Raw genomic sequence first — 15,364 nt, 5'->3', positions numbered from 1 at the left:
TACTGTGCCACTATCAGTGTACATGACACCTTACAGAGTGACACGGACAATATAGATAGGTCCCTGCTCTCAAGAGTTTACCAGTCTAAACAAAAAGTGGGGAAATGACAAAGGAAAAGAGGGCAGAATGTGGGCAAATGCCTCTCCTTTTGTTGCCTGTTCTTTTCCCCACTTTTTCTTCCCTCTCAGATTCTACCCTGGTCTTCTTCTCCATCTCAACCCTTCGAATTATTCTTTCTTCCTTCCATCCCTCCTTTCCAATCCCCCTTCCCCTCTTCCAATTCCTTGCCTCCTCAGGCCCATGTCTTCATTCCCCCTTGGCCCCTCTTTCTACCCCATCATGCATAGGCCATTTTACCTGCCCTGGCCCTCTCTAGGAGTAGAGAAGCACTCCTGATAGGAACCAGTGAACCTTCTTCGCCTACCACCTCTCTTGACATTAGACTGTCTCAGATGATCAGTCCCACAAAATCCCTTAGTGTATTACAATATAGATTCTGTGGGTAGTGTCATGCCCGCCCGACCCTCAGGGTCCCGGGATCATGCATCAGGCTCAGACCCCCACCCTTAGGGAAATGAGACTGGAACCGAAAAGCTATTACTTCACCCTTGCCAAGGCTGTGTACGCTCACAACAACCCTGCAAGGTAGAAGGTAGGCTGCCACCACCCCTGTATACTGGTCCACTCAGAGCCAGGGGATCTCTGAGCCCAGAAGGTATATAAAACCAAGGTCCTAAAAGGCAAGAGTCACAGTTACACTCCTTGCCAGGCACCTCTGGTTTAACACTTAAAATCCAAGCTTTTAACTTCTTAACCCTCTTTGGTAGTGAGTGACTGAGTTTGGGTCAAAACACTGAATTTAGAACCACCCCTTCTCTCAAATGAACACACCAGGTTAAATAGAAGTAGCTTTATTAAAATATATAAGTGCACATATCATATAGCAGCAAGTAATCCTTTAAGACCATTCACCCAACAGGGGTTTAGGTTCTTACAAGAGAATTCATACACACAATAAGAAAATAATAAACTAGCTCACCTAACTACTTACATACGAGGTAGTTGGTTGCGTGGCACCTCTCCTAAGAGAGATGGATGTTCAACATAAAGCAATGGAACCAGACATAGGTTGCCTTCCCATAAGCAACCCCAGGAACCATAAGGCAGAAAAGATTTGGAACTCTGGTGCCAGTCAGCATAGGCAGAGAACAGAGAACAAAAGCTGTGGGTCCCTAGCCCTATACTTAAGGGAAAAGGGTCCTAACGGTCCAAGATTAATTGACCAATCAGGAATTGACTGATGTAACTTTCTTCTCGATGTTTCTCACATTTTCGCGCCTTCAGGCCCCCCTCCCAACGGTGTTTTCCAACTGCAAAGGCCAAGGATGACCTTGGGTGCCAGGCACTTGCTAATCAGCAAAGATAAACAGGTGCAGCTTGTTAAGGCTTCTTCTAACCGTCTTCAGCTGGAAAAATGAAACTTAACTTTACAAATTGGCAAGGCTTGTCTTTTCTGACTGTAACCATCTCCCAGAGTCCCTTACTGGGGCCAAAGTGTTGTCATCAGATTTTTGATAACTCATGACCATTACAGGTTCATGACACGCCCCTTTTTGGGAAGATGATGTCAGAACTCTGGATAGTTCTGCGTCATCGCCACAGCAACCAGGGATAAGGGAACAATATACAAAAAAAAATAATATATAAAAAAAAAATCCACCAACATTACACCATATACAACATATATTAAAAAATAAAAAAAAAGAAAGAGAGAGAGAAAAAAAAAAGAACAAATTAATACATTTTTAAGCAAGTGAGCTACTTCTTGACTTATGCCTTTTTAATATATGCTAAATTACAAAATAACAACAAAAGGAAAGAAAAAAAAATTAAGGGACCCCTAAAACACCGAAGAAGAGAAGACTTTATTAAAAAATAAAGAGATAGAATAAAAAATGGGGTGATCCAAAAGCTGGTCCGGGTTCAAAAAAGGTCATAAGCCATAAAATCTTATAAAAGTCCATAAAACATATTAAAAGTGTAAAAGAGTAAAACGAGGTCTAAAAACAGTCCAGAGGTCATCAGAGCCGGGAAATCAGTCCGTGGAATGAGCATGAATCAAATGTCAGTCAACTGGAACAGGTAACCGAGATAAAGCATCTTCAGCAACCTCCACAGCAGGAGTGCAAGTCAAAACCAGGTATTTCCTAGAAATCGGGGACACTTGTAAGGGTGCCTTGGGGTGATCACGTGCATCCCCAAGCCGTTGACAAATATCACAGGACTTTACATATTCTTTAACAGTCTTAGCCACTAAGGGCCAATAAAATTGTTGGGTAACAAAAAACAAAGTCCGTTCCACACCTAGGTGCCCCGCAGTCACAGCATCATGGGCCAGCTGCAATACATCCCGGCGAAAAGATTTTGGCACGACTAATTGTCTGACTGGTTGCCAGTCCGTGAAATTCCCCCCAGGAACATGTTCTCGATAAAGCAAGCCTTTGTCCCAATAAAATCTCACTTTCACAGTCTCTGATAAGGCAGGAGGGCTTCTCCCGGCTTCTTCCCTGCAGTTTTGCAAACTCTCATCCTTCAATAAAGCTGCCCTAAAGGCTTGAGAGCTGGCTGCCGGTAATTTACATTCCTCTGTCTCCCCCACACTGGGTTGCAAGGAGTTTTTTTCCTGTTGTTCGGGCAGGCTCTCAGCTCTCCCCTCTGCAAAGTCACACACTTTAGCACAAGCCATAATTAAATGTTCATTAAGAGAATCAGATTTCTCCGCTTGTAACAAAACGGCCGAATTGGCTTCCTTTTTGCTTTTACAACTGTGGAGGCTTCCCTTCTTTATTAGAGCTGTCTTAGTTCTTTGAGAGCCAACAGGCGGCACTTTGCATTCCATCAGCCCCCCTCTCTGGGCTGCAAAGGCAAACTTTTTTTCCTGTGGTTCAGACAAGCGCACGGCCCGTTCCTTTGAAGCCTTGGCTTCTCTCCCACTACATTTCAAGGTGTCTAACAAAACTTGAGACTTAGCAAGGGCATCCCTCTCCGCCCTACGTTCAGTCTCTTTATGGTGCAGGAAGAGCAGGTCTGTTCCTATCAAAACGTCCCACAAACTATTGGTTGAATGAACTAGAACTCTATGGCGCCCAGTCCAATTCTTGTATGAAAGCACTAGCTCGGCCACACGAGCTTGCACGGCCCTGGGTCCATACGCCGTGACAGTCACTTGTAAGTCAGGGACATATTGCTCTGGCTTCACCAAGTGTTCAGCAACACTGGAGAGTTCTGCGCCCGAATCTACCCGTCCCATGACCTGAATACAGTTAACATATATGGGTTCTGAAAACTGCGTTTGAACCCATTCCTTGCATTCCGATGAAAGAGGTTCTGGACAGTCCCTCCCTTGCAGCAAACCATCCTTTTCTTCTCCCTCTTTGCCCCCGGATATATTTTGTACAACACTCACCGACAGGGCTTTAACAACTGGTCCACGAGGGGTCTCAGGACGGTCTTGTGAATTTGGGGCAGAAAATACAAAATCCGATTCTGCTCCTTCATTCTCCTCGGCTGACGACCATGAAGAAAGTTCAGGAGGTTCCGCTCCAGGGGACGTTAAGTCTCTCACACGTGCAACTGGAGCAACCTTTGGGTTCTTCCTTCCAGCAGGATTGGGCTTAGACAAGATTTTAGAACAGGAATTAGCCTTATGACCAATTTGCCCACATTTAAAACAAATTATTTCTCCACGGGGCTTCTCTTGCAACGCAGCCTCGGGCCGGGCGGAAGGTACTTTGAAGTAGCCAGCAGGCCCCCCTTTCTCTTCCTTCGCCGGTTGCCCTGGTTTCTGCATACCTGCGGTCTCTCGCCCCGGCGGTTCCACAGGAACGTACTCCGGTCTCCGAAACAAAGTATACTTTTCTCCAGCTCTGTTTTTAAACATACGATCTGCCAGCATGCCTGCTTCAGTCAAAGAACGGGGCTGCTGGTCTCTGACCAGAGCCATCAAATCTCGAGGGAGGCGTCTGTAAAACAGTTCTTTAGCAAACAGATCTAAAACCTCCTCTCGGGTTACAGCCTCGGCTGTGTCAGCCCAACGTTCCACATTTCTGCCCATCCGTGCAGCAAAGGCTGAGAAGCTTTCCCGAGACTTCTTCTGGTCTGCTTCTAAGTGCCGAAAACAATCCTCTGCTGTTAACGCAAAGTGAGACTTGGCTAAAGCATAAAAGTAGTCAAAATCATCTGCATACTCCAGTGACAAAGAGTTCAACAGTTCTCTCAACTCGCCTTCAGCATTAATGCGTAAAGCACTCATCCAGTACTTTTTAGGCACACCTTGATCTCTACAAGAGTGAGCAAAAACTTGGAAGAAGGTAAAGATGTCATCTGTCTCACGAAAGGTCGGAAAGGATTTTTTATGGAGGTCTGGTCTTCCTCCTCGCAGTTGTTGCATCTCACGAGCAAAGCTTTCCCTACTCCGGCGATCTTCCTCCATAGCCTTGAACTGCAGGGACAGCAGCTTCATTTGCTTAGCCAGGTAGCGCTGCATGCTCCTAGGCAACTCTTCCTCATCCAAATCTGATTCCTCCTCATCTTCGCTATCCTCAGTTTGCTTAGACACGAACTCCTGGTCATCCACAGAAGGCTGAGGCATAAACGACAGAGCAGCAGCGCCTTCTTCCAGCTGAGCAAGCTGACTAGGCAACGCAGTGTCTGCCAGGAGCACATCCTCGGCTCCATTCTTTTGAGATCTGGTTTTTATCTTTTGCGACATTCTGCACTAACCTTACTACCCAAAGTAACAAACAATTGTGTCAGAAGTCTCTTTAAAATTTACAACTTGCTGCAATGCACTTATCTCACACAGCGTGTTCACTTAAGAGCAGGAATGGCTTCGATCCTCACCACTGCCAGCCATGTCATGCCCGCCCGACCCTCAGGGTCCCGGGATCATGCATCAGGCTCAGACCCCCACCCTTAGGGAAATGAGACTGGAACCGAAAAGCTATTACTTCACCCTTGCCAAGGCTGTGTACGCTCACAACAACCCTGCAAGGTAGAAGGTAGGCTGCCACCACCCCTGTATACTGGTCCACTCAGAGCCAGGGGATCTCTGAGCCCAGAAGGTATATAAAACCAAGGTCCTAAAAGGCAAGAGTCACAGTTACACTCCTTGCCAGGCACCTCTGGTTTAACACTTAAAATCCAAGCTTTTAACTTCTTAACCCTCTTTGGTAGTGAGTGACTGAGTTTGGGTCAAAACACTGAATTTAGAACCACCCCTTCTCTCAAATGAACACACCAGGTTAAATAGAAGTAGCTTTATTAAAATATATAAGTGCACATATCATATAGCAGCAAGTAATCCTTTAAGACCATTCACCCAACAGGGGTTTAGGTTCTTACAAGAGAATTCATACACACAATAAGAAAATAATAAACTAGCTCACCTAACTACTTACATACGAGGTAGTTGGTTGCGTGGCACCTCTCCTAAGAGAGATGGATGTTCAACATAAAGCAATGGAACCAGGCATAGGTTGCCTTCCCATAAGCAACCCCAGGAACCATAAGGCAGAAAAGATTTGGAACTCTGGTGCCAGTCAGCATAGGCAGAGAACAGAGAACAAAAGCTGTGGGTCCCTAGCCCTATACTTAAGGGAAAAGGGTCCTAACGGTCCAAGATTAATTGACCAATCAGGAATTGACTGATGTAACTTTCTTCTCGATGTTTCTCACATTTTCGCGCCTTCAGGCCCCCCTCCCAACGGTGTTTTCCAACTGCAAAGGCCAAGGATGACCTTGGGTGCCAGGCACTTGCTAATCAGCAAAGATAAACAGGTGCAGCTTGTTAAGGCTTCTTCTAACCGTCTTCAGCTGGAAAAATGAAACTTAACTTTACAAATTGGCAAGGCTTGTCTTTTCTGACTGTAACCATCTCCCAGAGTCCCTTACTGGGGCCAAAGTGTTGTCATCAGATTTTTGATAACTCATGACCATTACAGGTTCATGACAGGTAGAACTAATTCCATTTTGGTCAGGGATGGGTGCCGCAAAAATAAATTAGCAGTGTTGCAAGTGATAATGTATTTTTCATGAAAGTTACTTTTTTTCTTCTTTATTACTTGAAAGGAATAATTTTGAGAATTGAGCGTCTGCCAATACCCTTGGTTCACATATTCCCAAACTCATTTGAATTCTCTTCTCATCTTCAGGCAGTGCTGCTAATTGGTGAACAAGGGACCGCGAAGACTGTCATCATCAAAGGCTACATGTCAAAATACAATCCTGAAAGCCATATGGCCAAGAGTCTGAACTTTTCATCGGCAACAACTCCTTTCATGTTTCAGGTAGTACTTAAAATCTTCTTTCTCTAAATTGAAAGTAAAGCTAGCCATTTGGTTCACTTCAGTGACAGTACACCAGAAAGAGATTATTCAGAAATATTTTATTAAATAGCAACAGTCCATCTTTCCCATATTCTTATTCATGTGGTTTTGGTGGCAAAATGGTTCCTCTCTTGGGGTGCCATCTCTTCCTTATTCATACCATTTTAAGATTCATAAGTTCAGCTGATTTCCTAATTCCTAAATCTCTTCCAGGTCTCCTTGTGGTTTCCATGTTCTGGGGCAGTCCCTGTTTCTACTCTGCTGATACATTTTTTGAAATGTATGTCAGCCAGAATGAAATCTCGTTAAGTTCTACTTAAAACTTTTTGAAAGAATAGCAAAGAACAGTAGAAATAAGCCATAAAAATGGAAGCGTTGGAGAAACAGTAAACTGAACATATATATGTGTGTAACACTTTTATCTTCTTACTCTTGTGGGGAACCCTGTGACCCTGTAGATGAAGTTGGATGCCAACTCCCATCAGCCCCAGTTAGAATGGCCAGTGCTCAGGGATGATGGGAGTTGGAATCCAGTAACATCTGAAGTGCTACAGGTGCCCTCATCTCTAGGCAAACAGCAGGTTCACAAATCTGCATTCATCATTGCAACGCATAGCCGGGAAATGAAGAAGCAAGACAAGATGAAGTGTGGGTAAATCAAGGGCCACGTTTATTGAAATGAATACAGTTACATGCTTTATTGCATACTAAAATGATCTGCAGAGACAAGTGTGGAACCTAACTCATCCCCAATCGGGCGAGAACACACTGCCATGGGAAAGGGTGTGGTCCAAACCCAATCCCCTCTTAGGGGCCCCATCCAGGCAGGATGGTTAGGGAGGCCTTCCTGCTCCACCACCCCCCAGGGATGCACAGCTCTGAGTGGGTGTTACGGATTAGCCCCAAAGGTGAGCCTTATCCTGCCAACAGGCCGCACAACCTGGAAGACAGGCCTCAGAACCCACCGATCACCTTAAAGGGTGCCTAAGGGTGGTCACCAAACCCTACCTTTTGAAATTTGGCACGTATCTGCCACAGAAGAGGACAAGCCTCAGCTTAGTCCCTCTTCCCCCACCTGCGGCTAATTATTTCACGCAGGGCTCTCTGCAGATCAGTGAGAAACAGATCATTACCCAGGTCAGACATATGAACACCATCTGGCTGGTAAAGATCAGCCCTGCCACACTGGAGCAGGGCTTAAATAGCCACTCTACTCTGCCCCCTACGTGACAGGTGCAGGTGGCCACATTGCGCCCGAGGGAAGGGGCTTTGAAGCCATGCCAGGTCTTCCCTAGCATGGCTGCAAAGGCCCACCATCGCCCTCGGGTCTGATGATAGTGGGAATTCTCTGATTGTCAAAGTTGGCATTTTATACATTTGAGAGATGAGCACTTCCTATAGTTCCTGAGCACTTCCTATAGTTTTTGGAATGACATGTAATCTAGTTGTTGACATATATGCAATTTTTTTTTGTATTGTGGTTTACAGCACAATCCTATGCATGCCCACTGAGAAATAAGTCTTATTGAGTTCAGTGGGGTTTACTCCCTGGAAAATGTGTATAGAGTTGCAGTCTTAGGGTGCAATCACATACTTGAGCTATGCCAGTTGAGAAGATACCACCGCAGAATGCTAAAATGGGGCAGAATCATGGGCAGAATTGGATTGGCACAGAGGAGGAGCATACTTAACACGATATCCAGTGCTCTCCCAGACCATGGCCACTCATCCCATCAATGAAGCAACTTTGCGCTAGCTCCTATTGATTTCAGTGGCAGTGGGAAAAGTAGCCCTTTGATGGCCAGCTGCCTGGCTTGCCAAGACAGAACACAGAAGATGGTATTAATCAACGTACTTTGGCAGTATTTCCAGGGACACTGGGGACATGACTGCCTTTCTTATACATTTTTTTGAATTTTCTGTGTTTTCCCATTCTCTTTGGGGCTGAGTACTCAGGGTATGGGAAGGTTCCCACTGGCGTAGCAGTAGCCTTCCTCCCCAACTTTGTGTAATTGATGTGTTGGATTGCCTGAACTGGCTACGAGAGTCCTAATACTGATGCATACTGAAGAAATTTCTGATTTAGGATTTTGTATTATATACTATACTTAAATAAAATACATTTTTTTGAAAGGTGCATGCTATCTACATTTGCTTTTAAGTTTCTTAATAACATTTGTCCCAATAGCGTATAAAACATTTTGAAGGCTTAGGGAGATTGTTAGATTTTTGAAAACATAATGTCTTTCTTCCAGCGCACAGTTGAAAGTTATGTGGACAAACGCATGGGCACAACATATGGCCCCCCTGCAGGAAAGAAAATGACAGTCTTCATTGATGATGTGAATATGCCTATAATCAATGAATGGGGAGACCAGGTAAGCTAAATGAATAGGTTCTTTGTATTATACGATATAATATCTTGATTTGGATGAGTGGTCACTATGAAGATGATTATTTTATGAGGATTTTTGTTATGCTAGAAAATGTTCCAATAATGCTTCAGAAGAGATCCTTTAAAGTTGGCAGAGAATGTTGTCTGATATTATTTGGGATAGCAAAAATCTGAGGTTGATTTTAGTAATTCTGCAAAGACCTAAGGAGGAAAGTAAAATAATGTGTCGTGACACAATCAAATATTACCCTGCTATGAGATTAAAAATGATCTCAGAATGGCTCCATTCTGATATAAGTACACCATATCTACCACAGGATTGCAGAAAATACAGGAGCAATAAACATATGAGTCCATTTATTAAAGGAGCTCTGCAAATCTAAGAAACTGAAAAGTTCATTTACAGAGCAGTCCTAACCAGGCCTACTCAGAAGTAAGTCCTATTGAATTCACTGGGGTTTACTTCCAAGTAAGTAATGTTAGGATTACAGCCTCGATCCATCTCCAGAGGGATAGCCATGTTAGTTTGTGGCAGCAAAAATATCAAAGAGATTTGAGGCTCCTTAAAGGCTAACATATTGATTATGGCAAATGCTGTCATGAACTAGAGTTCCATTTTATCACATACATGAAGTGTAATCCTAATTGTTGTAAACAGGTATGATCCATGTGAGTAAAGGAAAAAATGTGAAATGCAAAAACTAGTCTGTGATAGCTCAGTTACAACTTACCAATATGCATAATAAGCAGAATGGCTCTTTACAACAGCAATAATTAGTCAATCTGTATATTTTTTTCTTTATTTACAATGATAATTTTAGCACTCATAAAATTCTATATTGGTAAAACTTCAGACTGTAAGCTATATCAACATAGTGAATAATTTTCATTGTATAGAATAAACGTACCATATGTGGTGCCCTCCATACACTAATCCAATTCCCATCAGCCCCAACCAGCGTGGCCAATGGTCAAGATAATAGGAGTTTTATTATTTATTTCATTATTACATTTATATCCCTCCTTACAGTCCAACAACATCTGGCTATCCCTGGTATAGGTTTTGATTAAATTAAAAGGACTGCCAAAATATTATTGCATTGTAAAAATAATGAAAGGTATAAACACAGGAAATTGTTTCAGGATTTGGTGGGGGAAATGCTAGGTTGATAAATTAGGGAGAAGGTTGAACAGAAGAGAAAATCTGTAGCAGGTACCATAAAATTCATTCTTCATCTTCACAATGATGATCTAATCAGTACTATGTGAACTGGGACCTCCGCATGAATGGCTTTCTGTTGGCTGTTGTTTTTTAATGCCAAGGTTTTATTTTATAGGTCACCAATGAGATAGTTAGGCAACTTATGGAGCAAAATGGGTTTTATAACCTGGAGAAGCCTGGAGAGTTCACCAACATTGTGGACCTCCAGTTCTTGGCTGCCATGATCCATCCTGGTGGCGGACGCAATGACATCCCTCAGAGACTGAAGAGGCAATTCTCTGTTTTTAATTGCACCCTGCCTTCTAATTCATCTATTGACAAGATTTTTGGTAAGGTGGACAGCTTATTAACTTGGTTGTTCATATGTCTGCCTTAAATTTTGTTTTACTTTGATGAAGACTTTAAGAGACTGCCAACCCTGAGATTTAACTAAACTTGTTTATATGAGTAGGGAATATTATTTCTTCCTTGGGCTTTTTATTTACCTATAGCGTTGAGTCTTCTAGAGGCATTGCTTTGTAGGCATGTTTACAGTGCAACCTGTCTCTAGTTGTGCCATACTCTTGCCTGTTTTGCATAGACTGATGGTAGGGGTGAGGCTCTGAGATGCGTGTGTTTTTCCCCTCAAAGTTTCAAATTTGGGTTCTCCAGGTGTGATTGGCATAGGACATTATTGTAGCCAGAGAGGCTTTTTAGAAGAAGTGAGGGCTACAGTTGCTAAGCTGGTACCACTGACACGCCGGCTGTGGCAAATGACCAAGATCAAGATGCTGCCGACCCCAGCCAAATTCCATTATGTGTTCAATCTACGAGACCTTTCCAGGATTTGGCAAGGGATGCTGAATACTACCTCAGAAGTGATCAATGAATCTAATGTAAGTAGTGCATGCATACCTCCATATAGTAGGTATTGTCATCATGATTTTTGTGCTATAATGTGGAGTTTTGTACTTTGGATGTGTATGTGGATAATAAGCACTGTCTGTGTGATAGGAACAAGAGGAAATGGAAGTGTAGGCAGCCCCAGAAATAATTCAGTAAATTGAATGAGCCTGTGTATGAGATACGATGACACAGGCACAAATTCCTTATCTTTAAAAGTGCCTGTTCTTCCTGTGCTGATACTATGTATGTATTTCATACCATTTATAAACTACTTTTCATCAAAAGTCCCAGTATTGGGCTGCAGCAAATGTGCGTGTGTAAATGCTTTCGGTGCAAGGGGTGGGTTCAAGAGGGAAAATTATTTATTTTATTTATTAATTATTTTATTTATATCCCTCCCTTCCTTCCAGCAGGAAATCCGCCCCACAGTCTATGTAGGGCTTCCCTTGCACTTTGTTTCGAAACTGCAGTTAGCATAGAATGCAACAGTACAATTGCTGGCAGAAGTAAGACCCTGTCTGCATAAACTCGGAGATCTGCACTGGCTGCTGATTTGTTACTGGCATTAGTACATAAAGGCCTTAACAGCATGGGGCCACTATACTTGCGAGATTGCCTTACCTCATATATGCCTACTCAACCACTTTTGCAACAAATACTTTTACAAGTGCTACACAATGTCCATTCAGCTCGTGTGAGCCATCATTTTTTCAATGTGACAGCACATGTACTCTGGAACTCCCTGCCCACTGCCATTTGGCAGGCACCTTTGCTGTACTGCTTTTGTTGTCTGCTAAAAACTTTTTTGTTTAGGCAAGCCTGTTCAGATATGTAAAGTTGACATGCATTTTAATATGTAATTATTTATAATGTACTGTATATTTTTAATCTGATTTTATTTTATTTTGATTTTTGTTAGGTCAACTGCTTTCTAACTTCTGTCTTTTGGGGGGCAATTTTTATATTTTACACAAACCACTTAAAGCTTGTACAGCTAAGTGGTATACAAATTCTGTTAAATAAAAATAAATAACTATGGAAACCATCCTCTCACAGGAGCAATTGCCGTAACATATCCTTATATTGCATCTCATAATGTTTTAGAAACAACTTTTAAACATCTTTTACAAAGAAAGAGGGCTCTATATGTGTTAGGGTTTTTTTTGTTTTTTTGCTGTTTTTTGGCAGCAACTAACTGGTAGTGAAAAACAGAATTTAATTTTACTTTTCTTCTATGTATCTCTGAACAGGTGCTCTTAAAACTATGGAAACATGAATGTAAGTGTGTCATAGCCGATCGTTTCACAACTCCTGAGGATGTGGCTTGGTTTGATCTGGCATTGTCAAAACTTGTTGAAGGGGAACTTGGTGGTGATAAAAAAACCCTGGTAGATCCTGGCACTGATGCTTACTTCGTTGACTTCTTAAGAGACGCACCTGAAGTAACAGGTAAAAGTCTCAATTGGAAACCATCTGTCTGACATAAGAAAATTAATGGGTCATGGACAGAGTCATGCTATAATAAAAGCAAAATGGAGCAGAGGGCACAAGGAAGCAGGGAAATAATAAATATATGTAATATTTACAATGTATATTATTGTCTAGGCACTATGCAGCAATTGCAAGGATGTTTTAAAGATAGTCTCCTTCATTGGGAGAAATCAGTAAGGAAAGGCACATAATAAGTTGTGCATTGGCCTAAGCATTTGTAAAGTTACAACAATGTTATTTCTCTCATGGATGACAGAGGTCGTTTGTCCATTTCCTAGTTGTTCATCTTGCAAACGTTCTGTGGTAAAATGGCAACAAGCATTCATGTGGCAGTGCCCTGTATGTCATTTGACAAATCTCAGTGTCTATAGAACTAATTAAGTGGAAAAGCCACAAAAATACCCATTGTGGAAAAAAGATGTGACCTTCATTCTTTTCCTGAAAAAAAACATATTTTATTTCAAAACTAGGTGTGAAAAAGGAAAGGTCTGTAAAAGGTAAGCTTCAGGTACCTGCGCTAGCTAAAATTTACAGATTTGTCTAGAGTTTTTTTTTAGAAGCTTGAGTTCTTTATCCAGTTGTGCATGTTTAGTTCCATAGAAGTCAATGCATCTAAGCATGTCTAATTTGTTCACAGACTGGTGGCTTGGATTATTATTTTTTTGCTTTGAAACAACTGTAGTTTAATTGGGAATAACTTAAGCGCATAGCATGCTTGGGCTGACACAACCTCCATCTTGATGGCTGATAATGACAGAGCTGCAATTAAGCATTGATAGACTGTTCAGCAAATGTGAATACTTCAACTCCATAATTAAGCTTTCTCCATATAGGAAAAGATAACTGATTAAAACTTTCATCATAATGAAATAAAAAAACCCCTAAATAAACCCTTCCAAGCCTTGAAATATTCCTAGAATGGAAGTTGTATAGAGCCTTTCCTATGTTGGAGAAATAAAACAAGAAACTCTGTCGTCTGCATAATTTTACAGTAACTACGTTTTAGAAGCTGTTCGAAATAATAGTAGGAAATGGTTGATTCAGCTTTTGAGATGAATGTATTATGTACAATTAACAACAGCCTTAGCCTTGTATTTGCATGTGTCAAAAGCTACTAATTGTGGGATTTTTACTTTCATTGTTAATGGAAAAATACGTCTGCTTTTATATGCATGGGTTTATGGTAAAAGCAGTGAGTTTTAGCATGCAAACAATGCATAGTATGTTGAGAAATATGTCTTGCAGAGATGTACTCTTTGGAATCCATCAGTTATGTTTGGCGAGAGGCTTTCTTCTGTCTCCTCCAGCATCCGTGTTGCTCAGGATTGCTCCAGTGCTCAGTAGCTCCTTACACACAGCAGCTGAAGCTGTTGGCACTGTAAAAGTCAGGAACAGATGAAGTGGAAGTGAACTAGCCAATTCTTCTACGCAGAAGTGAAGTGCAGGAACATGACTTGAATACTAAAGAAGTAATAGTTCAACTTGAAATCCTCCAGAATAGTCCAGTCTAGTGGGGTTTTTGAAGTGTCTTTTGCAGGGATGGCACAATTGTCTAATCTTAGTGAATAGAAATTCTTGTGAGGCCAGGAGGCAATGTTGCTGCTTCTCTCCTTGAAGACCCTCCTGATTCTTCTCCATCCTCAGCAAGTCATTCATAGTTCTCTATTGCTGCCCTGGGCTCCTTTGGGAAGAAGGGTGGGATATAAATATAGTAAATAAAATAACCTCCTACCTTCAGTACCCAGCCAGCCTGCAGATGATGATGATTACCTGCCCTTCACCTTAAGGTTCCAGGGTGGGTTACAACAGTTTTAAATACAAACCTTCTCTTATCCCTTCTCTCCACCAATGTGCCCTTTGTTTCCCTGGCATCCCTGTCTCAGAAATTCCCAAACTGTGTACTGTGTAGATGGGATCTGTTGCCTGGTGCCAGTGTCAAAGCATTCTGTCAACCTAAAAGGCTGTTATTGATTTGAGTTCATTCTTTGTCCGCTACCTGCTGCTTTTGCTGACCCCTTACAAAAAAATTGATATTAATTTCAATATTTTTAAAGGAGATATTGATATTTTGAAAGGAAACATTGATAGAGTAAAGGAAATATTGATAAAATTATTCTTAATATTAATATTTTAGAGGCAGATTTTTAAAAAATGTTTTTCCCCTGAAAATAGCTGTGGAGAATCACTACATAAAATTTGATCTGCAACAATAAGCAAATTAATGGAAAATCCGGTACCAAACCTGAATTGGGCAGAATTCTAGCACATCTGTAGTACTGTGGCACACAATTATTCTGTAAAAAGAGCTGTTAACCCCTTCAAACATAGGACCCATCCGAAACAGAATGGAATAACCTGGAATGGCAACCTAAGCTAGCCAAGCCAATCAAATTCTCCAGTCACATGTGACTAGTTTTTGTGCAATAAGCCACAAAAAGCCACAGAAACCATGTCTCATGTTCCAGGGTGTAAGCTGCATGCTGGAGAAATGGCCCAGAATGGCAACCTTCAAGCAATGTAAACCTATCAAATTCACCAGTCACACATAACTAGATGGTATTCATAGAATTATCCATAAAAGATCAACAAAAACTATGTTCAAATACCTGCTCTTGGCAATAAAAGTTATTCTGGAAAAATGGCCCCAAACAACAACTTCCGAGCCAAAGAAACCATGTTCCAATACTTGTTCTGTACAACAAACAGCATTCTGGAAGAACAGACTCGAGCATAAGTTTCTGAGTTATCCAGACCAATCAAATTCACCAGTCGCACATGACTGGATAGGATTAATGCAGTAAGTCACAAAACCACTAAAAGCACATTCAGATACCTATTCCTTGCGATAAATGTTCTTATTCCTGCAGTGACATAATGTTCCTGTTACCTTTGAGCTAATACATTGTTGCAAATACAGAAATAAAACATAATGGCCATGTGACTACAGTGGGAAAGTTAGGTACTTAGTGTAATCTTATACATGT

General features: G+C 41.7%; 1 protein-coding gene across 7 annotated transcripts in view; it reads left to right on the top strand.

Moving 5' to 3' along the window:
* DNAH5 (dynein axonemal heavy chain 5) overlaps nucleotides 1-15,364 on the top strand; it is a 196,844-nt gene that overhangs the window by 120,110 nt on the left and 61,370 nt on the right. For 5 of the 7 annotated variants that reach the window (XM_061589341.1, XM_061589313.1, XM_061589323.1 and 2 more), the window contains 6 exons: nucleotides 6,214-6,348; nucleotides 8,643-8,765; nucleotides 10,120-10,333; nucleotides 10,656-10,879; nucleotides 12,140-12,338; nucleotides 12,851-12,877. In XM_061589341.1, the coding sequence (XP_061445325.1) occupies nucleotides 6,214-6,348; nucleotides 8,643-8,765; nucleotides 10,120-10,333; nucleotides 10,656-10,879; nucleotides 12,140-12,338; nucleotides 12,851-12,877 (922 nt within the window). The remainder of the gene's footprint in view (nucleotides 1-6,213; nucleotides 6,349-8,642; nucleotides 8,766-10,119; nucleotides 10,334-10,655; nucleotides 10,880-12,139; nucleotides 12,339-12,850; nucleotides 12,878-15,364) is intronic. The other 2 variants (XM_061589366.1, XM_061589331.1) reach the window with 1 other exon arrangement.

This window comes from Rhineura floridana, chromosome 1 (genome assembly GCF_030035675.1).
Source record: "Rhineura floridana isolate rRhiFlo1 chromosome 1, rRhiFlo1.hap2, whole genome shotgun sequence".
Lineage (NCBI taxonomy): Eukaryota > Metazoa > Chordata > Lepidosauria > Squamata > Rhineuridae > Rhineura > Rhineura floridana.
Note: the sequence above shows the minus strand (reverse complement) of the source record. Positions and strands in the feature narration are given on the sequence as shown.